The sequence below is a fragment of the Macrobrachium rosenbergii genome, chromosome 56, assembly GCF_040412425.1.
Source record: "Macrobrachium rosenbergii isolate ZJJX-2024 chromosome 56, ASM4041242v1, whole genome shotgun sequence".
NCBI lineage: Eukaryota > Metazoa > Arthropoda > Malacostraca > Decapoda > Palaemonidae > Macrobrachium > Macrobrachium rosenbergii.
The window spans coordinates 20,611,501-20,638,702 of NC_089796.1; the positions used below are offsets into that span (position 1 = coordinate 20,611,501).

Here is a 27,202-nt window from a genome sequence, read left to right on the forward strand (position 1 = left end):
AACTTAGTTAGACTGAAAAAATCGAGTGACTAGAAAACTCGATTGATTGTCCATAGTAAAAGCTCTCTTGCTGTTTGATGGAGAGAGCATGAGCGAGAAAGCCTCCTTGCTAATGTAATAAGGTTAGGACTGTGTTCTTGTCTAAATGAATTACCACAGTCTCGGAGTGAAAAAAGGGTTGCGAGGCACTGAAGTCCTTAACGAATTCCTTCAGCTCCCTGACCTAGATGAAGGCGCTGAGCAGAAGACTAAGTCTAGTCTCTGAGAAGGAGCATCCCTTCTGAAAGACTAAGTTTGGACAGCCACCACTGCATGTCTGACTTAAATCCATGCCTATGGGAAAAAACAACGGTATCCAGCTGTATTTCCCCATCCCAGTTGGTCTTGTGTTCAAAACCTTCGAGCTTTCCTTCAAAGGGAAACAAAGATGTCAGCTGTCCTGGGATACATGACATACTTATTCCATAGAGGCTGAAGCCTAGATCCCTGAACTGGAAGAATGGCCGACTAGACTGTCTAGTTTGTCTCCTTCCTAAACTTCATTCTCTAACTGAATAGAGAAAGAGATCTGTGGGTCATGCAGACTTGTTGCCGATTCTGCAGACTGCAAGCAACGAAGCGAACTTGCATATCATCGTGCAGACTCGCGGACAACTGAGCAGACTACTTGCCATCCCTGCTGATTCTTGATAGCTGGGCGGACACAAGGACATCCATGCAGGTTCGACTCTTATTGGACTTGCTTGAAAAACCCAGAAGGGACACAAAACACTTGGTCACAGGATAACGAAACCAGGTGTGATGAATTTTCCTGCAGTCCAACGCAATGCTGTAAACAGAAAAATAGTCCAAGAGCAAAAGCTAGGCTTTCAGCAGTGGGAGCCTAGACCTGGCTAAACAGTGCCAAGTGCTCTGGCACAGATGTTGGGAAGTTGATTCCAAATGTTTGGGAATGGGTGCTGACAGGAAGCGCTGGACTGAGAGGGATCAAGGCGCTTCCTTTTCTTGAATGGAACCCAAGTAAGGTCTTCCATGGAAGACGGACCGAAGAAGAGACAGATGAAAACCACAGCGATATGGTATTCATGAAAGGGGGATGCCTGAAGGGAAAGAATGCAATGAAGCCAACAATCTGATGACACTTACTGATTAGCAGTTGTAATCATCATTATTATTAATGTACTGGTTTTATAAAACAAAACTGATCTTTTTAGTACACATCCATCACTTTATGACTGTCTTCAGGTACATCAGATTCCTTTCCAGACACACTACAATAGGAAGATGAATCCACTTAGCTGTCTGCATGTCTGGGCTCCACATCCCTCATCCTCAACTTCTCAGCTTAATCCCTAGTCAGGGTTAGTGTCTTTCATGGTCATATGAAGGGTTGCCTGAACTGTCTGCAAGTTCTGCAGGGTCAAGAGGAGGACAAATTATTTTGTAAAGCAATATGTTTGCATGAAAATATTTTTTTAATTTTCAAAAAATTGTATTGACTGGCAAGTATACAACCTGGCTGGAGGAGACTTGCTGCTTTTTGGATATCAACTCTATGGGGTTTTAAGCTGACTGGTTTCAGAGCATCAGGGATGGCTTGGGTGAAGAGATGGAGGGGTGGTGGGGAGGCCAAGGAAATACAGTCATTTCTGTTTGAATTTTTTGCTCTTTCATTCCTTTAAAAATTAATTTACATGGTGCAGTTGCTTCTTCCATTTCCTTTATTTTTGTATACATCCTCCCCCACCCACCTCTGCCAAAGGCAGTTTCCTTTCATTATTCCTTTGACAGGCTCCATGGTAAATCCAGTGAAGTCACTGATACATTCTGGCCATAGTTTTTTCCAAATTGAGTTAATTGTCTCAGGCTTCATAGGTTTCATGGCTCTTTTAATATCTGCAATTCGCACTAGGGGATGTTACAAAAATTCTTGATAATCTTGATAAGTGGAGTAGAAAAGATCCTGATAGTTTCTTTTCTTTGTTTTTCAAAAAAGTTTCTAGTGTGATACCTTCCAAGATTACTAGATTCTATACATTTTTAAGTCGACATACTATCTTGTATATAGGCGCAAGTTTAGTAATACAGTGCCTGTTCCAAAGAGTGGCATATCTACAGTCTACAGACTGCAGTAACTACAGGCCAATTTCTATTCTCCTTGTGGTCTCCAAAGTTTCAGAGTCTTCGCGCTCGGTGGGGAATTCCCACTTATAAGCGCAAGACCCCAGAATCGGCCGGCCCCCAGACGGGAGGAGGAAAAAGGTTCAGGAGACATAAGAGGCCTCATCAGGCGATGGTTCAAGCCGTCCCGGTCTCGGCAGTGGCCCAGCCATCTACCTCTAAGTCCCAACCCCAGCAGTATGTTTTGGTTCAACCAGCGGCACCCTCCTATGTATCTCACCAGCATACAACCCTACATATGAAGGCCGGGATTTTTCACGGCCTCAACAGGGTGGCAAGGGAGGAAGGGGCAAGGCCCCTACAGAGGAAAATCTAACACCACCCCAAGGGGAGAGGACGTGGTAGAGAACAAACCCGCCTCCTCCCACTGAGAAAACGCGAGGTAGGCGGTCGCCTGTATTGGTTCAGGGACCAATGGACCTTCAGCCCTTGGGCACAGCATTGTGTCCAAGGGACTGGGGTGGAGCTGGATCAAGAATCCTCCCCTCCCAAACAGATTTTACCAGCCACCCACATCAATCCTACAGGATTATGTAAAAAGGATTGCTCAACAAACGAGCAATAAAGAAAGCAAGGCACCTAAAATTTCAAGGCAGGCTATTCACTGTTCCCAAAAAGGCTCCGATCAGCTAAGAGTGATCCTGGATCTGTCGCGTCTAAATCTCTACATAAAATGCGACAAGTTTCAAGATGCTTACTTTTGTATCAGGTCCGGACTCTACTTCGCGTGGAGCCGTCACCACCTCTATCGATCTTTCAGACGCTTATTATCACGTCCCAGTTGCGCTGGAACTTCTCTCAGTTCCTCGGTTTCAGACTCGGGAACCAAGCCCTACTCCTTCAGGGTCATGCCCTTCGGTCTGAACATTGCACCCAGGATATTCACCAAGCTGGCGGATACGGTAGTACAGCAGCTCCGGTCCCAAGGAATCTCCCCTAGCAGCGTGCCTGGACGACTGGATAATCTGGGCTCCAACTGTGCCGGAGTGTCAGAAAGCCACGTCCATAGTCACCAATTTCCTAGAGTCATTGGGTTTTCAGCTGAACAGGAGAAGTCCCGCCTGACTCGAGTCTCGGTTTTTCAGTGGCTGGGTCTTCAGTGGGACCTGTCCTCCCACACGTTGTCTCTCCCTCCCTTCCAAGAGGAAAGAGATAGCGCTCTCACCAGGGGAGGTTTCTCAAAAATCAGTCAGCATCCCGCCGGTCCCAGGAAAGGGTCCTCGGGTCTCTCCAATTTGCTTCAGTAACAGACCTGCTCTTGAAAGCCAAGTTAAAGGACATAAACAGGGTGTGGCGGAGCCGAGCAAACACCAAGCTCAGGGACAGGGTCTCCTCGATCCCTCGGATCTTAAAGACAAGGCTGCGGCCTTGGACCACAGTCAAGGGCCTGTCCAAAACAGTCCCACTTCAGTTTCCCCCCATTAATTAGTTATCCACACAGACGCTTCTCTAAGCGGCTGGGGGGGGATATTCACCAAAACAAAAAGTACAGGAACGTGGTCCACAATGTTTCAGCAGTTCCATATAAACACCCTGGAAGCCATGGCGTCTTTCTGACGCTGAAGAAAATCCGCCTCCCAATCGGATTCATATCAGGTTGGTGTTAGACAGCGCCAGTGGTGGTTCATTGCATCAACAGGGGCGGCTCCAAATCAGGTCGAGTAAAACCAAGTAATGGTAGCTATCTTCTCCCTGGCTTAACAAGCACGGTTGGCACCTGTCAGCCACCCACCTGGCAGGTGTCCGAACGTGGTGGCGGGATTCCTGTCCAGGACATCCGCTGGAGACGGAGTGGTCCCTGACACGGAATCTTTTCAGTGGTTTTGCCGGGTCCCGGGACTCCAAGTGGATCTGTTCGCAACAGAGAGCAACTTCAAGCTCCCCTGTTACGTAGCCCCCAACCTGGACCCTCAGGCGTCGCCACAGACGCAATGACAGTAGATTGGAACAATTGGGAGAGAATTTATCTGTTCCTCCAATAAATTTGCTGCTGAAAGTTTTACACAAACTAAGGACATTCAAAAGGTCAACCAGCTCTGGTAGCCCCTATTGGCCGAAGAGCAATTGGTTCCCTCTCCTTCAGGAACTGGGCTTATGGAGTCTTCGGATTCCCAAGCCCATTCTGACCCAGACAGTACAAACCAAGACTGTGTCAGCTTCCTCAAGGATTCAAGATGCCCTAGCTTTGGACTTTATAAAGTTCAAGCAGCTCAAAAAGGAGCAAACATTGACCCTGTCAACACTCTGTTTTTAGAATCAGATAAAGAGATTCTACTATTAGGCATATGACTCAGCAGTCAAGAAGTTAGCCTCCTTCCTGAAAGCTTCTGAAGCCAAAATTATGACGACTAATTTAGGAGTTTCCTTCTTAGGTCACTGTTTGAGAAAGGCCTGGCTCCGGCCACTATTACCACAGTCAAGTCGGCATTGAAGAAAGTATTTCTTTACGGCTTTAAATTGACCTTACAGATTCTTATTTTCATCCATCCTCAGAGCATGCGCCGTCTGAGACCAGTATCACGTCCACATTCGGTTACTTGGTTTCTCAATGACGTCCTTAAATTAGCGTCAGAGTTGATAACTTAAATTGCTCTTATCAAGATCTGTTAAGGAAAACCTTATTTTTACTTAGTTTGGCTTCAGGTGCTAGAATTTCAGAGCTGTCAGCTCACTAGAGGTGATAATTTTGTTAACTTTCTCCCATCCGAGAAGTCCTCCTCCCCTGACCCTAGTTTTTTAGCTAAAAAAACGAAGACCCACAGGACAGGTGGTCTCCCTGGAAGGTGGTGCCCCTTCTCAAGATCAATCTTTATGTCCAGTCCATACACTTAAATCTTATCTCTCAAGAACTCCACAGAGTAAGTCGGGTCCTCTTTTTATCAGGGAGAAAGGTGGTACTCTTTCCCTTAATGGTATAAGACAACAGATTCTGTATTTCATTAAACAAGCCAACCCAGACTCAGTTCCTAAAGTTCATGATGTTCGAGCAGTGGCTACTTCTACTAATTATTTTCATAATATGGACTTCTCAGAGTTATCAAAATATACGGGTTGAAGTCACCTCTAGTGTTTAAACGCCACTATTTAAAATCACTGAAGCCCTGAAATATTCTACTGTAGCAGTGGGAAGTGTCATCTCCCCACATTAAATAATTATATCCTTTCCTTTTCCCCCGCCCGCCTACCTCATTTGCTTCTCTGCTTGTTTTCCTGGTAGTTTTGCCTCACTGCCTAGCTCTTCATATTGATATGTTTGTATTTTATGATGGAAAACTGTAACCTGATTAGCCATAATTGTTTCGTTCACGGGGTACTGGACTGTTTTTGTTGGCTCCACGCACTCGGATAATTGCATGTGTTATTTTCATTAGTCTTGCCTCTTACATGTTTGGGCCTAAGTTTACATATATAGTTTTAAAAGTTGTTTTTCTTGTTCTGTGCACATTTCATGTTTCACTACTTTTAAGTAATTTTAAGATTTTTGAGGTTTTCTCCCCATCAGTCAGAGACCTCCAGTGTTTTGTAGTGTTAAGTTTTTTGGTGTGCCTTAAAATTAAGTTGCCTTACTTTTAAGTATTCTTGCTTCATGGAAGAGATTCTTTAATTAAAATTATTTTCGTTACAATTTTGCCTTTTCTTCAGGTTACCCCCTTGTTTTCAGTAGTAGCAGTCTTGGCATGATTCTCTATCACTATTTCACCGGCTGACACGGGACTGAACTCAGAAAAGGGATTTTGACAGAGGAAAAATCTATTTCTGAGGAAGGTCCCGTGTCACCCGGTGACCCTCCTGTCTAGTCTAGTACTCTCCCCTTTTTCGCACATGCCAAGTCTGGGGTTAGTGCTAGCATGGAATGAAGTAGGTGGCGCTGGTGTCGCCGTCCTGGCGGGTGTTGAGTGTGGGAGCTGTAACGGCTCACCGCTCTTTTTGGGGTTTTGATAGGAGAGGTCTTTCGGTATATTTCCGTGGTAGTGGTATTTCACTCACCCTTCATTACCGACGTCTTCTAAAAGATCGACTGGGGTAGTAACCCCCAGCTTTCTGAAAGCTCTTTTTCTCTGGTATATCTAGCATTGTTATACCTAGAAATTCGTGCTGTAATGGAATTTCACCGGCTGACACGGGACCTTCCTCAGAAATAGATTTTTCCTCTGTCAAAATCCCTTTTTTAAGCCACTATATATGTGGAATCTAAAGGATTGTTAGCTGATAGTCAATATACATACAGAAAGCAGTTACGTACCTGTGATGCTCTTTTAGACTCGACATGCCATTTGCAAGAGAACCTTGATAAGGGTTTTGAGTGCAGAGTAATTCAGATAGATTTTAGTGCTGCTTTCGATTTAGTAAATCACAAGGCACTTATAAACTTCAGAATCTTGGGGTGGGTGGATATGTTTTAGGCTTACTTCAAGATTTCCCTTACAGACAGGCTGCAGCAAGTTGCTGTTGATGGAATCTTCAGCAAACCAATACCTATTGTGTCTGGAGTTCCTCAAGGAAATGTTCTTGGTCCATTGTTATTTTCAATGTACACAAGTGATATGGTTATTGGCCTGGAAAACCAGATTGCTCAGTGTGCCGATGATGCAACACTTGTGGGTATAGTATAGTATAGTCTAAACTTATGAGAAATGGAGCTGCCCTTAGTCTCAATTGCAACATGGAACAGATTAGTGAATGGTGTAGTCAGTGGGGTATGAAGCTTCGTGTGGATGAGACTCTGCAGAGTGAGTCTGAGGCTTTAACAATTCTAGATGTAACTTTTGACTCACATCTAACTTTTGAGAAACATCTAATTAAAGTGTCAGTAAATGCCGCACGAAAGTTAGATATTGTATGTAAGGCCTCATATATTTATAACAGTGATAAAATCAATGTAACCTCTTTTTAGGTCATTTGTCCTTCCTTTGCTAGAATGTTGTTTACCAGTGTGGATTTCTCCTGCCACAGATTTATCTCATTTAGACAGAGTGGTACATGGTGGTAGGTTTCTGTTCCCTAAAACTATTAGCAGTTATGACTTGAACCACTGATGGATGGTGTCATGTTTGTCAATTGTTCAAAAATGACATTTTTTATGATAAAATAAAGTTTTGTATATACTTACCAAATAATTACATAGCCTATAGCTTCAACTTGCACAGCAGCTAAAATTTTGAAATTCATGGTAGCGTTTCTTTTGTTTTGTGTAGGTAACTAGCCCCCCCTCACTTTTGGGAAAGAGAGGAACAACTCAGCAAAAAGCTTCAATTTGTTTGTCCCCTTATGTCCAAGTGAGGGGAGGAGGGAGGGCTCCCGTTCTGTAATTATTTGGTAAGTATATATAAAACCTTATTTTATCATAAAAATGTCATTTTTATATAAGTACAGTAAACTCCCCGTATTTGCATTCTCATGATTTGTGGACTCACCGATTCGCGGATTTCTCTATGGAACATATATACACATTATTTGCGGAAAATTCGCCCATTTGCAGTATTTTTCACTGAGAAATATTCACCAATTACTGTATTTTCATATTTTCATGACTAAATGTACATTTTGTGATAAAACTATTAAAATACTCAGGTATAAGCATTTTTAGAGGGTTCTTTTGTGTTTGATCTATGAAAATAGGCAGTTCTAAGTGTTTTTAGAGTGGTTTTAAGTATTCATGGATTTTAGCTATGGGGGGGGGGCATGCATCCCCTGCGAAAACGGGGAGTTTACTGTAACTTGCCAAGTAATTACATAGCTGATTCCCACATAGACAGGAGGTGGGATACCTGGATATATTCTACCCCAAAACATTAGTACTGTATATGTAATGCATTTGAGAATAGAAAAAATTGCTAGCAATGATACAATGCTTGTTAGCACTGATACAATGCTTGTTGCTTCCTTACCTGGTAAGAAAGCTACTGCAGGAAGATACTGCCTCTGGTTGGTGCTTATCTTAACCCGTAGCGTCGTGGTGGTTGAGCCACAAGTGCCTACTTAAGTGGGAGCTTTGCAGCGAAGGACATTTCCAAAGGCTAGCAAAGCAACAATAGTTGCTCCTGCCCTGGGTGCAGTACCATCACAAAAAAAAAAAAAACAGACAAACAACACTGTTACCTACACCGTGTAATTAAAAAACCACCACCCACCCACTAAAAACTGGTGGGTATCCTGGTACATGGTACCGCCAGGCTCCCCTTAGACTCGACACCCTAAGTCAAGGCGAAGAGAATAAGGATGGAAGGGATGCTTCCTACACTTCTCCCCCCAACACCATGCCAGCCACTGATAAAGGACCAACGGTACTGCAATTGTTAAAAACTGTTTCCACGTCCCATAAGTAATGGGATGCAAAAACTGACTTGCATTTCTAGTATGTTGCTTGGAGAATGGAAGAGAGAGAGAGACTGTACTTAAAAGCTCACGACGTAGCTACAGCCCTGATTTCATGAGCTCTAACTTTGAAGGCAGGTAGGAGGTCTTCTCCAATCTGAGAATGTGCTTCACAAATGAAGTCCCTTAAGAAGAAAGATACGTTACTGGAAGGTCCTCATACCTTCTCAGTCCTATGACGATAATATTTTAAAGCTCTCACCAGACAAAGCGCTCTCCCTTCATCCTCTGAACCTAAAATCTTCATTGAACTTTTAATGCTAAAATAATGAGGCCAGGGTTTGGACGGAGTCTTGTTCTTCGCAAGGAACCCAAGGGTATAGAAGCAGGCTGCATCTTCCCGAGAGAACCCGATCCTTCTATCAATGGCATGAATTTCACTGACTCTCTTAGCAGTTGCTAAGGCTACCAGGAAGAGGGTCTTCTTAATAAGATTCCTAAAGGATGTAGAACTAAAGGGTTTGAAAAGAGGGCCAGAGAGCCATTTAAGGACCATATCTAAATTCCACGATGCGAGTTCTGCTTTCTTCTGCTTGCAGGTGTCAAACGATCTAATGAGAGCACATACGTCCTGGTTTGAGATCAAGTCCAGACCCCTATGCCTGAAAACGGAGCTCAGCATGGCCCTGTAACCTTTAATAGTAGAAGAGGACAAGTTTCTGGAGGTCCTCAGAAACAGCAGAAAATCTGCTATTTTTGTTACATCTGAGAAAACGAAATGCCATTTCTTCTACACCAAGTGCTGAAGATAGACCACTTGTTCCGGTAGACGTTGCTGGATGACTAATGTCTACATTTCGCAATAGTTTCTGCACCTGCTCTTGAAAACCCTTTTCCTCTGAGGAGATTCCTGACAGTCTGTAACCTGTCAGAGTTAAGAGTGTACAACCCTCAACAGAACCCCCTGAAATGACGTTGTCTGAGCAGACTTGGCTTTTGTGGTAGAAGCCCTTGGGAGTCTACCAAGAGCCAGAGGAGATCAGGGAACCACTCCCTCAGAGGCCAAAATGGGGATATTAATGCCACTGTTGCATTCTGGTGGGACTGGAACTTGTTCAGAACCTCCCTTATCATGCTAAATGGAGGGAAAGCATACAGGTCCTTGTTTGACCAGTCTTGCAGCATGGCATCCATCGCCCATGCTAAGGGATCTGGGACTGGCAAATAAAACAGAGAAAGTCGATCCAGCGTGGGTCTTCCCCACAGCCAGCTTCCACAGGTCTAAACAGACACATGGGTCTAGAGTCCATTCTGTGGGGATGACTTGATTGTGGCAGCTCAGCTGGTCTGCCAAGATATTCAGTTTGCCTTGGATCAATCTCGTGACGATTCTTGTCTAGTTCTGGTTTGCCCAGAGAAGAAGATTCCTCGCTGCTTCACAGAGGGAGAAAGAATGGGTTTCCCCTTGCTTGTAGACAAAAGACAGGTCTGTGGTGATGTCTGAGTGGACTGCCACCGTCTTGCCGAAAACTTCTACTGCGAAGGCTTGCAAACCCCAGTGAATCACCTTCAACTCTTTCACACTGATGTACCACTCTTCTTGTTTCCGAGACCATATCCTGGAGACTTACTTGTCTCCCAGGAGAGCTCCCCAGCCTAGGTCTGACACGTCTGAGAAGAAGGGTCTGGCACATCTGAGAAGAAGTCTAGGTTGCGGTTATAAGGGAGGAGAGACTTCCCTTCCAACAGTCTGTCTTCAGACCTCCACCATAGCAGGTCCCTCTTGATCTCCTTGGTGCGTTTTCCTGTCACAGCTGGCTCTGAGGAAGAATTGCAGCACTCTCATATGAAGTCTTCCTTGGGAAACAAACTGCTCTATGGAGGCCAGAGTCCTGAGGAGACTCATCCATTTATTGGCTGAGCACGTCTGGCGAGAGAGAGAGAGAGAGAGAACTTCGTCTACAGTTCACAAACAGGATTCCACTCTCTTGGGGGATGGAAAAACCTGAAAATTCCAAGAGTTTAGTGTCATTCCCAAATATACTATCTCCTGAGATGAAGCCAGCTGGGACTTCTGAAGACTGATTAATAAACCCAAGTCCTGGGTTAGAAGAAGGGTCTTCCGAAGGTCCTCCATGCACTGTTCCTTCGTCAGGGATCAAAGGAGCCAATTGTCCTAGTAAAGTGAGATGTTGATGCCCACAAGATGGAGCCACCCTGCCAAGGGGGGTGAGAACACGCGAGAAAACTTGAGGAGCCATTGAGAGGCCAAAACTGGTAGACACGGTCCTGAAATACAAATCTGAGGTACTTCCTGGAGTCCGGATGTATGGGAACATGGAAGTAAGCATCCTACATGTCTTCTGAGACCATCCAGTCTCCCTGGTGAATGGATGATGGAATAGAACAATTCGTTTCCATTCTGAATTTCATCTTCTGGATGAAAAAATTCAGAGCACTGACATCCAAGACCAGTCTCCACCCTCCTGAAGACTTGGGGACTACAAAAAGACGATTGTATAACCCTTCCGAGCTGACTTCTTTGACTACCTCTATTGCTCTCTTCCTGAGGAGGGTGGAAACTTCCTCCGAAAGGGCTGAAAACCTCTTTGAGCCTATGGAACAGGCAGTCAAGATGATGAGCGTCTTGACTAGTGGAGGTTTTTCCTTGAAAGGGATAGAGTAGCCCTCTCTCAGGACTTTCACAATCCACTGCTCCACTCCTTTCTCTCTCCACCTCTCCCAAAACTGAAGGAGCCTGGCACCTAATAGAGCATGGAGGACATGGTTTTCACTTCCTTGAGGAAGACTTAGTTGAGGACTTCTTGAAGGAACGAGATGAAAACCGGACATTTGTTCAGGGTCTAGATTGAGTTCTCTATCCACTGCCACGAAAGGAATAAGGCTGAAGAGGGGAGGCCGGCTTGGTGTTAAAAGAGGGCAGCTCTTTTTGGCACCTTGTAGACTGTGACAAGAGGTCCTGAGTCGACTTCTTATGAAGGTCTGAAGCAATCTCGTTGACAGTTGAATGAGGGAAGAGATAATCACGGACAAGAGGGGAGAAGAGCAGAGTAGACTTCTGAGCAGCAGTGACTCCTTTGGTGGTTTATGAGCACCAAAGTTCCCTATTCTTCAAAACTCCCATCGTAAAGAGAGAGGCCAACTCCCAAGACCCGTCTCTGATACCTTTACCAGTACAAGAGAGAACACCAAGCAAGTCTGAGGCAACATTCGTAGGCAAAGAAGGGCAGTTCTGGATCTTCCAGGCAAGGGCACCCACTGACCAACCCAAAAAACTAATCACCTCATAGACCTTGAATATATTCTTCAGATGATCAATCTCAGCAGAAGAGAACATTACTTTGGCCGACGAAAAGGCCAATCTTTGAGGGGAGTCAACAAGCCACAAGAAGCCCCCTGGGAGGAGGCTGCGACACCCAAGGAAGGAGCTTCTCCTTGGTGTAAGATAAATATCTTCCGTGCTACAGTCGGGGGGGGGTAACTGAAGGAAGCTTTCCCTTGCTCTCTCTTGTCTGAGAGCCAATTCTCAGCTTCGCTTAACGCCATCCTTGCTAAGGAAGAGAGCACCATCTTGGGCAACCTGGAAGATGCCACAGGTTGACTGCTCATAAAGAAAGCGGATGTAGGAGAGGTCAGGGCCACTGGAGAGAAAAAGTCAGGGAAGCTATGTAGCAAATATCACAATACAGCTGCATAAGCAGGAGAAGAATCTTTATCCATATCCTTATCCAAATCCTCTTCATCTGACGACACCAGTAATAAGGATATGGCAGTCGTAGATTAGCAGTAGGGGAAGGCTTCTTCAGAAGTCCCAAGACGTCATCCAATTGGCGCTAGATAGGAGCATATGATGGATCAACCACCGCAGTTGCAGGAGCCTGATGCATATGCTTGAAAGCCAGTGCCACAAAAACAGGAGCTGGAGCCAAGCACTTGGAAGAGGAGACTGGGCAATTGGGTGCTACTGGGTGCTCGGGTGTCACTGGACGTTCAGGCGCTACTGGGCGCTCGGGCACTTCCGAACTCTCAGGTGCTAAAGGGCTGCCACACCAACAGGTGCTACTGGGCACTTGTGCTTGTGAGAGGAAGAAGAACATTTGGGCACCAAAACTTGATGTTCCACATCTGGTCGAACTGGAGAAAAACGTTTTGGGCTGTCCCAGAAACTGCAGGGGGGGCTCAGACTCCCTGACCCTCTTGCAAGGCACCTGAGGGGAGCGGACCGCATCCGCTGCATGACTTTTCAATGGCTGCGATCCATCATGGAAACACCACTGGCACCTCTGTTCAGGACTAGGCATCTCTGAGCTAGAGGAAAGGCGGTGCACATCTGAAAAGACACCTTTCCTATGGCTGTCTGTCTTAACCTGGGATGTGACTACAGGTCCGACTAAGGGGGCGACTACTCATAGGCAGACCCCACCTACCTCCCTTGGGCTTCCGGTATGACTTCTCCCCTGTTTAAGGGAGTATGCCAGGGACCTTTGCCTAGGAGAATCGGCGGGAGGGGCAGCCACCTCCTCCACCAACACTCCACTGACACTTTTATCACTCACTTTGTCCATAAAGGCTCAAACTGAAGCCCTAATTGGGCCATAGTGGTCATAATCAAACTGAAATTTTGCTCGAATCTTGATTTGAGGCTGGCGATGACATTGGGGCAGGAAGTATGGGAGCCAGGTAAAGGATCAGGTGGTACAGCTGGGAAACTGGGAATAGGGGACATTGAAGATACAGAGACAACAGGAACATCAATATTACTGGAAGACCTAGCAGAATCCTAGCTAGCTACAGTCTTACTATTACTCCTAGCAGTTGTCTTTCTCTTCCTGTCCCTTTCCAGTTCAGCAAGATGAGAATTTAGAACCCTCCATTTCTTTTGATCCCAGTCTTCACATTCAATACAAGATAACTCAGCAAAGCACACTTGCCCCCACAGTCTGTGCAAATGGTACGTGAGTCGTACTGCTCTTTTGTTAATCTCGTATTGCAGCCTTTGCTGCAATAACAAATACTAGTCATATTTGAGTCAAACACAGTTAAGAACAAGTTGAGAAACCAAAAGTCTTAATCTTGAAAGAAACTGTCAAAACCATGAAAAGTCGGTCTCCGAAGAAAACCTATCACTGTTCTAAATTGCTGAAGGCTACAAAAAGTAAATACAGTATACTTCATCAATTGGCATAAAACCATCAACCGGAAAAGTAAACAAATTCAAAATCAGCTGACTGCTTACAACCTTCATCATAAGCCGGCAGAAACAAATTGAAGCTCTTTGCTGGGTTGTTCCTCTCTTTCCCGAAAGTGGGCGGGGCTACTTACCTACACAAAACAAAAGAAATGCTACCATGAATCTTAAAATTTTAGCTGCCGTGTGAGTTGAAACTATAGGCTATGTAATTACTTGGCAAGTTACTTATATAAAACTTGTATTTCAACAGAGACCTTTCACATTCACAATTGATCCTTGATCCCATTTTTATGCCAATAGCAACCAGATTTGCTGAACAGCAGCACCACTATGCAATAAATATGCCTCGATGTCAAAGTTCTCAATTCCAGAGGTCTTTTATTCCTCACACTGTTGGACTGTGGAACAGTCTCCCTGAGGATGTTGTCCAATTGGAACTTCAAAAGTTCAAGCAAAGATGTTATGCATTACTACCCTAATCCAATTCTCCTTACATTTTAACAATTTACTTACATTCTTATCAATTTATTTATTATTTTGTTAATTTATTATTTTTTTTAATAAGTGATCTCTTCTTTCTATATTTCCCCATTATCTTCTGTTCATTCCTTCCAATGAACACCACATTCTTTGGAAGCTTGAATGTGAAGTCAATGGTCCCTGTGGGCTTGTTCTATATGAATAGGATTCATCTTCTGAATAATAATAATAATAATAATAATAATAATAATAATAATAATAATAATAATAATAATATAATAATAATAATAATAATAATAATATTTATGGCAACAGCTATTGTATAAAGTTTTCCCATCTTCATTACATTTTCTTTAGTGGGACCATCTTCCAAAGGCTAAACAAATCTTTCAATAAAATGCCAAGTTTAATGGGCTTTAAATGTCCATCTTACCCTCTGACCTAGAGGTTGGATTAGGGATGTGATGAGAGGCAAGTACACAACTTCAATGCCTTTGGTATGGAACTTACGGGATCCTGAGTGGCCAAGGATACTGTTCAGTATCAGTAAGACCTTATAAGGCAATACATTACTTGCGATATATTTAAGAAGTCCATACCATCTAGTTAAGCATCCAAAAGATTGGCAGTTAAAGCTTATCTTTTCCCCTTAAGGATTTGGGATTAGCAATTTATAAATCAGGCCAGTCCTGATCCTAAATCTAATAATATTAGCACAAAACAGCCTTGTCATTCTCTTTTCCAATTTAAAATGTGCTCACTTGGGCCAGCAGAGGCTGCCCCTCTTGTAATCTTTACATTTTGCAGTCAAAACCCACTCTTAAAATATTCAAACTAGCCTTTGCTGGCTCTGAAGTCTGCTGAGCTAGATTCCTTGCCTTGTATGGCTTTTCTCAAATCACACTTGTGCCTTGAAATGCTTTTTTAAGGCAATATCAATTCCACAAAAAAGCAGTTTTTTCCACAAGAGAGAGAAGCATTCCACACATGATGAAATGTTTTACCACCTGATGGTGTAGCTGCAGCAAGGGATGCACATGTTTGATGTTTCATTCTTATGTATGTATGTACCTCATGGCTGACTTGTTGATGACACGAAGACAAGCAGCTAGTGCATATGAGTGCACAGAATGTGGAAAAAATCTAACAGTGCTTTATTCTAAGGCCTTAACTTTTTCAGCCACTTGGCAGCACTTTTAGCACCACTAGAAGTTCTACACTTTAGGGTCATCATTGAATTCATGATTTACAGCTGTATCACACAAGACAAGAGAACCACAAAAACTGGTACTGATCGCTGCACAAAAGAAACACAAGTGAGACTGGGAACAAAGACATTAATGTCGGGACCTCCTAACAAAACGTGCAGGTCTGCAGTTCTATTGTGAACTGAACTTTTAAAAACTTCACACTTTTTAATATAGTACACTCTTTACACTATTATTTTAATTTCTTCTACATTCCAACCATATATGCATTATCTGAAGCTTTACTTTTGTTTGTGTTTTCTCACATGAGGACAATATTATCTGAAGTTCAGAAATGTGTATGTAACTTTTTATACAAGTTTTTACTTATTATAGCGGACCATCTCTACGTTGCTGTATATAATAAAATAGTCTAATATATATTTGTATTTTATACAATTATGGCCCACTGAAGTATTTTTATTTTATTTACAATTCTAGCCTGTGAGTTTACTTGAGTGTCCACAAAGCTCAAACAAATATTCCTTTAAATTATTGATGAAAATTCAGAAATTAATCAAATATGCGACATCGAAATCCACATATTTGGGGGTCAATTTATAATAAAAAAAAAAAAAATCTTGAGAGAACAAGACTATACAGTATAATTAGATTATTAAGTCATTCAATAGCTAGGCTACTAGAAATGTGCAAACACATCAGCTCTTTAAAAGAAAACAAATACAGTACTGTACTTAAACAGGTGATCCATGCTGGATGAGAAATATTGTACTATTCAAAGGGTGGAAAATAAGGAAAAATTCCCACACCACACTAAGGGACATGATCTATTCATAAATATTAGGTAAGATGATAATGAAATTAGCTGAGTAGAGATAATAAGAAGTGAGATACGAATAAAATTCTGGGAACACACTTGCAGGTGTTAATCACTCGCAAAATACCGTACACAAATAATGACCAGTCCCACCAGTAAAGGTGATGTGGGACCATGATGCACACTCAGGTAAATGTCAGAACTTCCCTGATCTGAGAACATGTCTAGAGGTTGCCCTGCTGCAGATTTAGGGTATTGTAAAGTAACGGATTTCTTCTGAATCAAAACAATAGTTCTTATCAAACTGTTTGCACTCAGAAAGCTTCCATCATCCTAACTCAGGTGTTTTGCAAACCAATACAGAATTCAAGTTTAAGAGTATCATATTCAACCTGCTCTTCGGGGTTTTGACATATGTAAAACAAATGGTTTGTTTTCACGTAAATATAAAGAAAAAAAACTTCAAATGTAGTACAAATATTTAAGGGGTATAGGCATGATATGTTACCTTGGTTGGTTTTTCAGAAGGCTGAACATTAGGAAAATCTTTCTGAAGAATGGCAAGGCATCTTGCAACCTTTCTCTTTATTTTATTGGGATCCTGCTTCATGACAGACACCTCCATCATAGTATCAAACTTGAAAGAGCAGCATTGCCAAAAGTAAACCTGAAACAAAACATTACTATATATAACAAGTATTCATATAACTACTCCAAAGGATACAACTCCCAGGAAATTAGGCAACAGCAAACAGTTTCATACCTCAGACATAAAAATTATAGTGGAGGGGCAATTTTCACTAAGGCACAACACAGAACATAAAGCAATTTTATTTTATATAAATACCCATGTGGAAGTATGGTATTTCCTTCCAGTGATAAATGCCTCTCCCCAATGATAAATGCCCATCCTCCACAAAAGAAACCATGGCCAAAAGGCAATTATCAGGACTGTGAATTAGACAAGAGGCAATGTATGCCTTTCATAGTAGTAGCAGTAGTAGTAGTAGTAGTAGTAGTAGTAGTAGTGTATTTTCCAACCGCATGAAATATGCTCTGTGCAATGCAGGTGCTCTACAGGCTATCTACATGCCAGGGAGAGGTGTGTATCAGCTATCTCAGATATGGCCAAATATAATGAAAATTTTATAGAACATAACTTGTTTAGAACTTCACCAAACACTGGAAAAATGACATTTTTTTGTTTAGAACTTCACCAACCACTGGGAAAATGACATGTTTAAGATAAAACAAGGTTTTTTATATACTTACCAAGTAATTAAATAGCTATAGCTTCAACTAACATGGCAGCTTAAATTAAAAAAATTTGTGGGTAATGTAAAAAAGTTTAGTGCAGGGATTGTCCTGCCAATAATGGGAATGTTTGTGAACAAAGCAGACAACCTCATTCTGTTTTGTGCCTTATATCCATCGGAGGAGTAGGAGGGCTCCGATCATGTAATTACTTAGTAAGTATACATAAAACTTTATTTTATCATAAAACTTACCAAGTACAGTAATTACATAGCTGATTCCCACATTGACAGGAGGTGGGATACATGGACATACACTGTATTCTACTCCAAAACATTAAGACATACAATGAATATGAAACAGGAAAAGTTGCTAGCATTGAATACAATGCTTGTCGTTCCTTATTAGTTAAGAAAGCCTGCAGTAGAAAAGTGCCTCTGGCTGGTGCTCAACTTAACCTGTAGCAACGTGCAGTATAGCCAGGAGCGCCTGCTACTTAAGTGGGAGCTTTGCAGCGATGGAGGAGTCCGATGGCTAGCAAAGCATCACCGGAAGTATTGCAGAGAATGAGCTAACTGATGTCTAGCAAAACTTCAAAAAGTGCCCTTGCCTGAGCACAGTACCACAACTAAAACAACCAGATAACACAGTCACCTACACTGAAATAAAAACCACGACCCATCCACTGAGAGTGGTGGATGCTCCAGGTACACTGTAGCCCCCGGCCCCCACAAAACTCGGCACCTTACCACAAGGTGAAGAGATAGTAGGAGAAAATCTTATGCTTCCCTCCACGATACCATGCCAGTTACTAATAATCACAAGGTACAGGCAGTCCCCAGTTATCGGTGATCCGGTTTTATGGGGCTTGTCTAGCTATGAAAAATCACAATTTTTAAAAGTAAATTGTATTTTTCCTAACTATACAAACCCGAGGTCCTTTACATTAGGATTACTTTCAGGCATAGGCTGGAAATGGCCGTTGAACTTCAAACAAGGTGGTTAGGCAGTTAACTACTGTCCGGGAGGCGGGAGTACCGCCTGCCCGGATGTAAACATTCCAATTTGCCTTTCGGCCCAGGTATCAGACTGAGGGGTGGTATGAGATGGGCGTAAAATGTAAAGGACCTCAGGTTTTGCATAGTTAGGAAAAATACAATTTACTTTTAAAAATTGTGATTTGTTCCGACACAATATACAAACCCTCGGTCCTTTACATTAGGAGACTCGCTGGTTGGAGGGAGGGAATCTGAGTGAGTCTCAGAACTAACTGGAGTTCACCACCTTGTCTTCCCTTCCTGGTCGATGAGAGCAAGAAAGGAAAAAAACTGCCTCTGACAAAATGATCGGGTTTGAGAAACTTGGGATCAGTTGTCAGACTTCTGAGTCCTTTGCATGAAAGAGGAAACGTCAGTTCATGCAAAAGTAGGCTAGGAAGAACTTGGAGTCGGATGACATAAAGAAAGGCAATCACAAGCAGTGGGTTTGTCTTACAGTCATGGTCTCCTCCCCCTCCCTTGCAAGGGAAGGAATGGGGTTTCATCAACCTGAACAGAAAATAGAACGGAGCTCCTGTTGGGTGCTTACCTGCATCGACCGCCAGATCCAGCATGTAACAGCACGCCCGCTCCCTGCCCGTGGGAAGAGAGCCAGGATGGGGGAGAAGGAAAGAGGCCAGTCACTCCACATTCATTCTCCAATCACAATCAACAGACATCTTAGGTGAGATGCAACCTGTCCTGTTAGAGGAGCCAGATAAGCTACATAACTTGTTGAGCAGCCACCAGGACCCAAGGAAAAAAAGTGTCCAAGGACTTGTGAGCAACATCCCAGAGGTAGAAGGAGGTGAAGGTAGTCTGCTGGGACCACTCCGCCTTCAGCACCTGTAAAACCGACATATTCTTCCAGAATGCGAGGGACGGACCAATGCTGAGGACCTCGTGAGTTCTCCGGAAGAAGCCACCGGTGTCGTCTTCTCCTGCAGCAGGATACGCTCTCCTTATCGTTCACGAAGCCAGAAGGAGATGGTGTTCTTGGACACTTCTTCTTGGTCAAGCCAGTACTAACGAAGAGTCGTCGACGCACTCAGGCCGGAGGACGTCAAGTTCTCTTCAGATAGCGCCACAGCACTCTAACAGGACACATAGCATCTCGTCTGGTTCATTACCTACAAAGTCCTCTAGGAGGATCGAAGGACTGGAACTGTGCATCAGGGACTGAAGGATTCTGAGTCTTAGCGACGAAATCTGGGACGAAATCACATAACTGGATCCCCATCCCCTAGAGTGTTTGAACATCGAAAGTCCGTGTGGTTCACCACACTCTCTGTCTGCGATGACATTCCTCTAGCAGGAAATGTACCTGGCTGACAGCTATCCCGAGTCTGGCGACTCATGCAATCGGCATTGTCAACTGGTGGAGTGGAGGGTCCAGGCCCCATTGCTTGGAGTCATGCCTACATGTGGGTCGCTCATCAGTATCCCTGGGTGTCCATCACTCGATCGAACTCTTGAGAGCCAGGAAGGCTATCTCGAGTTCCAGGATGTTGATGTGAAGGCGCTTTCGTCTTGGTGCCATATTCCCGAAGTCAGCCATTCCTCCAGGTGTGCGCCCCATCCTCGGTCGATGCATCTGAAAACAGCAGCGTCCTGCTGGGGAGTATGCAGGGATACTCCTATCAAGAGGTTCCTGTCGTCCATCCACAGAAGACGGTCCGCACCTGGTATCCTGCGGAAAGAGGAATGAGGAAGGACTGGGGTCTCGGGACTGGGGGACCATCTCCTTTAGTCTCCACTGTAGAGACCTCAGGTGAAGACGCCAATGAGACTGGCTTCTCCAGCCGGCGACAGGTGAATGCACTGCCACTGCCTGGAAAGCTAATTTCAACAGCTTTCCAGAGGGTAATGGTATGAACAGCTTTCAGGAAATGTGATATGAACAGCTAGGCAGGCACTGATTTGAACAGCTTTCCAGGGCTGGCTGCTCCTGTTGTGCCTGGAACAGTGCATTTGGCCACGAACCTGAATGATTCTGAGAGTCCAGGAAAGACTTTTCGGCTGATCCACCGAGTCTATCAGCATGCCCAGGTACTTTATCCTCTGCTTGGGATGAGATCTGATTTCTCGAGGTTCACCAGATCCCAAGATCGGCAAAACTCAAAGACCAATCTTTCTGTCCTGCAACTGCAAGCGGAGCCCAGACCAGCCAGTTGTCGAACACCTTTCCCTATCTCCTGGTGGAGACCAAGCTGGTCCCTACCAGAAGACTCTGGGGCAACCTGAGCTTGTCTGCCACTGAAGCATTCCTCTGCCTGGAATGCATCTCCTCGAGGACAAAGCGGAGAGGTACTTGTGAGTGGTCGGGCCCAGGGGTATTTGGAAATCGCATCCTTCAAGTCCAGCTGAAAACGGGAAGTCAGGCCTCCTGATGGAAGCAAGCACGGATGGGCGCTGTTTCCATCGTGAACCAAGTCTGGTGAACGAACTCGTTCCAAGGAGAACTCTATGACTGGTCTCCATCACCCTGTGCTTTCTCTAGAGATATACAGCTGAAAAGCCTGGAGACTGGTGCCAACTTCCAGCATGTCTTCCAATTCTTGCAGTGTGCGGTGTCCTTCGGAGTTCCTGGACGTCCAAGAGCGGAGATGGACTGGGAGTATGCCAGGTACATGCGCCCTGAGTAGAACTCTGGGAGAAAACCAGCGAGAGTTCTTCCTGTCCGACCGTGCCCCTTGGAAAGGCGGAGGAGGTAGAGGGGACAGGTGAGAGGGACTGGGCGCTCCCACTGGCCTTGCTGGCAGAACCAACAGGGGCAGCGCCCGGGAGCAGTCACCAACCAGGTGACCGATGACGACAGCCGGGCTGGAGAGTCCTGTCGCCCAGTTGAAGCAGTTACAGAGGCCTGCAGAGCTGCTCGCGAGTCGAGGAAGACTTTCGCTCCCGAGCCAGGCTGGCCACGCCCAGGACGCTGCCGGGACTGGGAGGGTGTCAAGATCTGGCTGGCTGGTACCACGCGCTGTCCCGGCAAACTCGGGCGCCCTCAGTCTTCTTCGAGGTCGTGGCCTCAGGAAGACTGAGCAGAACCTCTTCTCTGCTTCCCAGGCGTTGGCCCCAAGGACCGAAGCACTCCAGTCCCGGGAACCTGGGAGTGGTCAGAGTACCAGCAGCAGGAAAGAGTCAGCACCTGCATGCCGGACTCTTTCTCCCGGACCACGCGGGTCTTGCGAGAAGTTTCGGATATCAGCCTTTGGTACCCAGGTCTCCTTCAGATCCAGGTCAGCTGTCATATATATATTGTATATATATATCCACCAGCTCTCTAGGGAAGAGAGGATATACCCAACAAAGAGTTCATTCCTGTAGGCAATATATATGGACCTACAGACCTGGAGAACTTACGAGCGTCTCTTTATAACAGGTTTTAGTTCGATGGGATTAGCAATTAATATCCCACGACAATATTTTGAAAATATGTATTTTAAATTTCCCCAGGCGACTGGCGCGGGCAACAAACGATTACAATCAGGCAGCTGTGAAGGATTATGCACGTTGGCCGGGAGGCTGGAATAGGTAGGCCGCCAATGAGCTAACCTCACTCTCTCCGTTGTGTTGGAAGTTACTCTCAGTCAGTGTTCGTTTGCAATTTTGTGCGTTTGTAAATACAGGTAGTCAGAGTCGGATAACCTGTCTTACGATAATTCGAAGTTTCACGATGGTTAGTTAGCAGTTAATACCGATGCGACAATATTTAGAAAATATTTTTAAATTTCGAGGCGGGTACAGGCTGTCTTGCGACACTACAACTGCCCGAGAATCAGGCAGCAAGCAGAGACCACCACAATAGACCAACCTTTTTCTCCATCCCCAATTCCATCTTCTAGTTAAAAATAAGAGAATAATAAAAGCACTCCCTTAGTAACATTATATTCTGGCAGTAAAATCGTACAGCCTAAACAAAACGAGACACTGTTGTTTTGCTAATAATCGAATCAGATGGGGCAACTGTTTTGCTTGTATTTCAACCATCGTCAGTTAAACAATTATCCCAGTTATGTTAAAGTGACGCTAAGTACTGATATGTTTTTGCACAACCCTTATCCGCTTTTGGAGCAAAGATCGGCAAGGAAATATACGCTGCAGTAAATTTAAGCTGCAAGTTGTAGCTGACGTTGAGAAAATTATCGTACATTGGCCCATGGATGAAACCAGTCTCGAGGGACAAATAAAAATTGGAAAGTATTTTAATCAAAACTGCTGGACATGAAAGAACAGGCATAGGCTGCTGTTTTCAACCGATAAAAGATACATAGAAAAGCTGAGAGACTGCTGATGATGAAATCAGGAGAAAGGCGGAGCGGCTCGTTTGAGTTTTTTTGTTTAAAATAAACGTACTGGCAACGCCATCTACTAACGAAAAAAATGGCTAACATAATTTCACAACGAGACATATTTAAGTTATATAGCGACATAAAAACACTTCATATAACGTAAGGAAAACTGATATGGGACCTATTCTCCACCTATCTAGAGATTCATTTCGCCGAACTAGAAGCAAGAAATGCCCTTTGAAGCAGGAGTTTAAATGCACAGTGGAAAATAAAGACCCGTCTGATCGATTCAAAACCAAAGCATTTGATCGCTATGGCCGAATTCATAATGCAAAAGCAATATATAAGAATATTTATGATTGGATTCAGTGTAGTAAAGCATAACTTTTAAAAGATCCATGGAAAAGATGCACAGGCTTATTTTGATCTTTGGCTATAATACGGTCATTATGTGAAAATAGAAATACAGTATAATGTAGGCTAGGCTATGATATGATATACAAAGTGCAGGCCAGCCTTGTTTGTTATTCAATTTCTTCTTTATACTGACTTATCATGTCAGTCTGCATTGTCCCTGCAGAATTAGCTGCGCACTAATAATTACTATAACCATATGTATAAAGTATACTGTGTAGTGTAGGCTAGGTTACCATATGTATAGATGGTACTGATTACCTAGTGTAGGCTAGGCCATAGCCAGGATTCTGATTTTTCGGGGATGGGTTTTGGAGACCTAACCCCATGGGTAGTATGGGAATACCTGTATATGGAATGGGGATATATATATATATACTGGATATATATATAGTGTAGAATATAATGGGAGCAGCGACAGTACAAATGTTGCTTAATATCAAATTCAGAGCCTACTCACCTCAGGAATAGGAAGCCAGGAGGGAGAATCGAATGTTACTGAAGGGAATTTAACCTGGGTATCAAGGTGTGAATACCGATTTGTAACCTAGACATATGGCCGGATATATAGTGGCTATCGTTGCCGATGTGGATAAAGGATTTCATGAGAATTATATAAGGGGAATTTAATATTAGCCATATTTGTAGCCATGATTGTCCATAAATCACATGTGATAAAAACCTGATATATATATATATATAGGTTATATATAGCCTATATATATATATAACTATATATATATAATATATATATATATATATATTTATATAATAATATATATATATATAGGAATAGGTCCTCATATATATATATATATATATATAATGGGATATATATATATATATACATATATATATATACATCGTCGGGGCGTATATATATATATATATATATATACATATATATATATATTCCTCCTTATATATATATACATACATATATATATACACATATGCAAGGCGGGCATAGCATATATATCGGCCTTATATACATATACATATAGGATATATACGCTGGGGATATACATATGGATATATATATATATCAATATATACAAATATATATATATATAAATTATGAAAATAGCAGTCATATATATAAATAACAATATATATACAGAAAACAAATTGGGAATATATATCCGGGCATACATATATATCGGACATATATATAAATATACCTATATATACATATATAATATATAATGTAAAGGACAGATATATTGTATATATATATATATCAATACATATATATTTCACATAATATATATATATATACATATTTATATACCTCGCAAGGATATATATTTATGCCATATAGGCCATATATATACATAATATTATATATATATATATTATTATATATATATATATATACCCTATATATGGAATACATATATATATATCAAACTATCCAAGAATATTATAGTATCATTAGGAAGAATATATATAGTAATATAAATACAGGAAGAAGGAATCTACTTATTAAAAGAAAAAATAAATTAATATATATATATAAAATATATATAAAATACATATATTATATACATACATATGAATATACATTCTAATATATACATATATACATTTATATATGCAAATATATGAATATATATACATATATATATACATATATATATACATATATACTGGTGCTTCTGCTATACATATATATATATATGCCATATATATATATATGTATAGGCCTTATATATATATAGGCTCATATATATATTATACATATATATATATATGCAGATGCATATGATAATAATGGCAATTTATATATATACAAGAATATATTATTACGGAAGAATAATGCTACATATATATTCTACATAAAATATATACATATATATATACATATATATATATCATATATATACATGAAATATATATGAGATAAGAGAGAATACATTAATTAGGAAAATAAATATATATATACATATATATGGTATATATATATATGGTGTTATGAGGACTGTAACTGGCTATATGAATATATATATATATATATATATATATACATATATATATACTATATATATATATATGGAATGTATCTGTGTTATAAGCAGAATGATTAGGAATATATAGGTACCAAATATTAGGGATTTTATAATATAGAGTCATTTAAATCCTAACATGTAAACAACATTGCATTTTTAAAGGATGATTTTACCTAACATACAAGGCGGAGGTCCTTTACTTAATGGGGGAACCAGGCTAAAAACTGATCTTTAACAAGGCAGTGCAGTGGTAACTACTGGCCAGGTAGTTGGGTGGTGACAGTGGGGAACCAAGCTACCGTTTAATTGTGGTGCCAGAAGTTGGGTTTACTTTCGGCTTAAAACGCCTGTCTGATGCGGACGTTTTCCACCTCTCTGCTCGACCTTCCTGGATGCTAAAGTCACCTTTTCATGGTGTGTTTGTTTCTGCTTTTTCTTTATTACTTCAGTACAGCTGAATGTTTGTAATAATGGATGAGCTAAACAAACCCATGATTTCGGATATGCCTGTGCACGGATATGTCCTGGTAAAGATAGGGAAATGTGGCGCCTTCCGCTGTAATGCAGACTCAGAAAATAATCCCTTTGCTTAAAAATGTAGGAAATTAGCAAGGAACTAATTAATTAAATACTGTTGATGAACCTAACTAATGAGTATATAACTTTGGTTAAAAGCAGTAATAACAATTAACTAGGCCTAAATAAAGCGTAAAGGAGACTAAAATCGCTGAGGTCCTCATCTTCGTACCTTCAACTCCGACAGTTGTTATGAAAATTGGTATCTAATTAATAAATTTTTCTAAATCTACTAGTGATGTCGTTAGTAGGCTTGGGTAGATTAAATAAGTACATAGGTTAATTTCCTTCTAAATGACTTTTTAACAAGTTTTTTGGTTAATAACAATCATTCACATTCAATTTTTATCATGAATGTAATTAACCTGTAATTAACCTCTGATGTCCACCCAATAGGGGTTTCCATACACGATCTTCACAAGACAGAGCAAATGCGTCTGTTTGGAACAGTGAATATCCCATCCGGTAAGTGCAATAACTTGTTAGTGTTTGGGTACCCTGCCCCGGCCAGTATTAAACATGTTAGGGACATTCCATTTGTCAGACAACAAACAAAATGCACCGCCAGTGTTCAGAAGCACTAAAAAGTGTGAGAAAAACCAGTTTGAAGGCAAAAACAGGCGTGGAAAGCTGAATGTTTAGTGAATTACTGCCTAGTGTTACAACATGTGACAACTATTACAAATTACATATGGTTCACACATTTGGGTTGGAATTGCAGGAACACATTATCCAAAAGGGAAAGGCGCTGGTAACGGGTGTAGAATGATGTGAACAGGTTCTGCAGATGAAAAAAACCTAACCTTTTCTAGAATGTCATATCCTGACCTGTTTCAGAATGTACCTTCCTAACCTCATTTAGAATGTTTGAGTGACCTGACTTGGCGGATTGGGAAGGTTAGTGTATGGAACCCCAAGTAGCAATAGATCCTGATCTCATCATTCTGCAAGCGGTAAAATTTAAGACTACTACTGCAGCCTGCTTCCCACCAGTCGGCGACCGCAATATTTACCAACTTTGGCTTGTGCTTTTGTTTATGTGTATGTATTTTGGGTATCGCTAGCTTGTTACCGGTGACCAGAAAATGTATTTTCTGAGCAATTACATCTTACCTAATAGTTTCAGCAGTTTGGGTACCGATATGAGTAGTACACACTTCAAGTATATATGACAGGAAAAATCGTCATACCTGGCAGTAGTAGTAGTAGTAGTATTAGAGGAGTTTTCCCTTTGTGACGGATCACTCTCGTGTTCATGTTTAGTGAATGTTAATGTTTAGTGAATGTCTGGTAATTATTCAGTGAATATAGCGAGTGTTTAGTGAATGTTTAGAGTGTAAGTGTTTAGTGAGTGTTTAATGAGTGATTAGTGAACGTTCATTGACTGTTTAGTTTAATGAGTGTTTAGGG

At 42.1% G+C, this 27,202-nt stretch overlaps 1 protein-coding gene across 1 annotated transcript in view; it reads right to left on the minus strand.

The window, feature by feature from the left end:
- Window positions 1–26,999, minus strand: part of LOC136836491 (alkylated DNA repair protein alkB homolog 8) — a 101,676-nt gene extending 74,677 nt beyond the window's left edge. Inside the window, exons 1-2 of the mRNA XM_067100824.1 lie at window positions 26,906–26,999; window positions 16,722–16,880 (exon numbers count right to left, since the gene is read on the minus strand). Coding sequence (XP_066956925.1) covers window positions 16,722–16,841 — 120 coding nt within the window. The 5' untranslated portion in view covers window positions 16,842–16,880; window positions 26,906–26,999. The remainder of the gene's footprint in view (window positions 1–16,721; window positions 16,881–26,905) is intronic.
- Window positions 27,000–27,202: the final 203 nt, after the last annotated feature.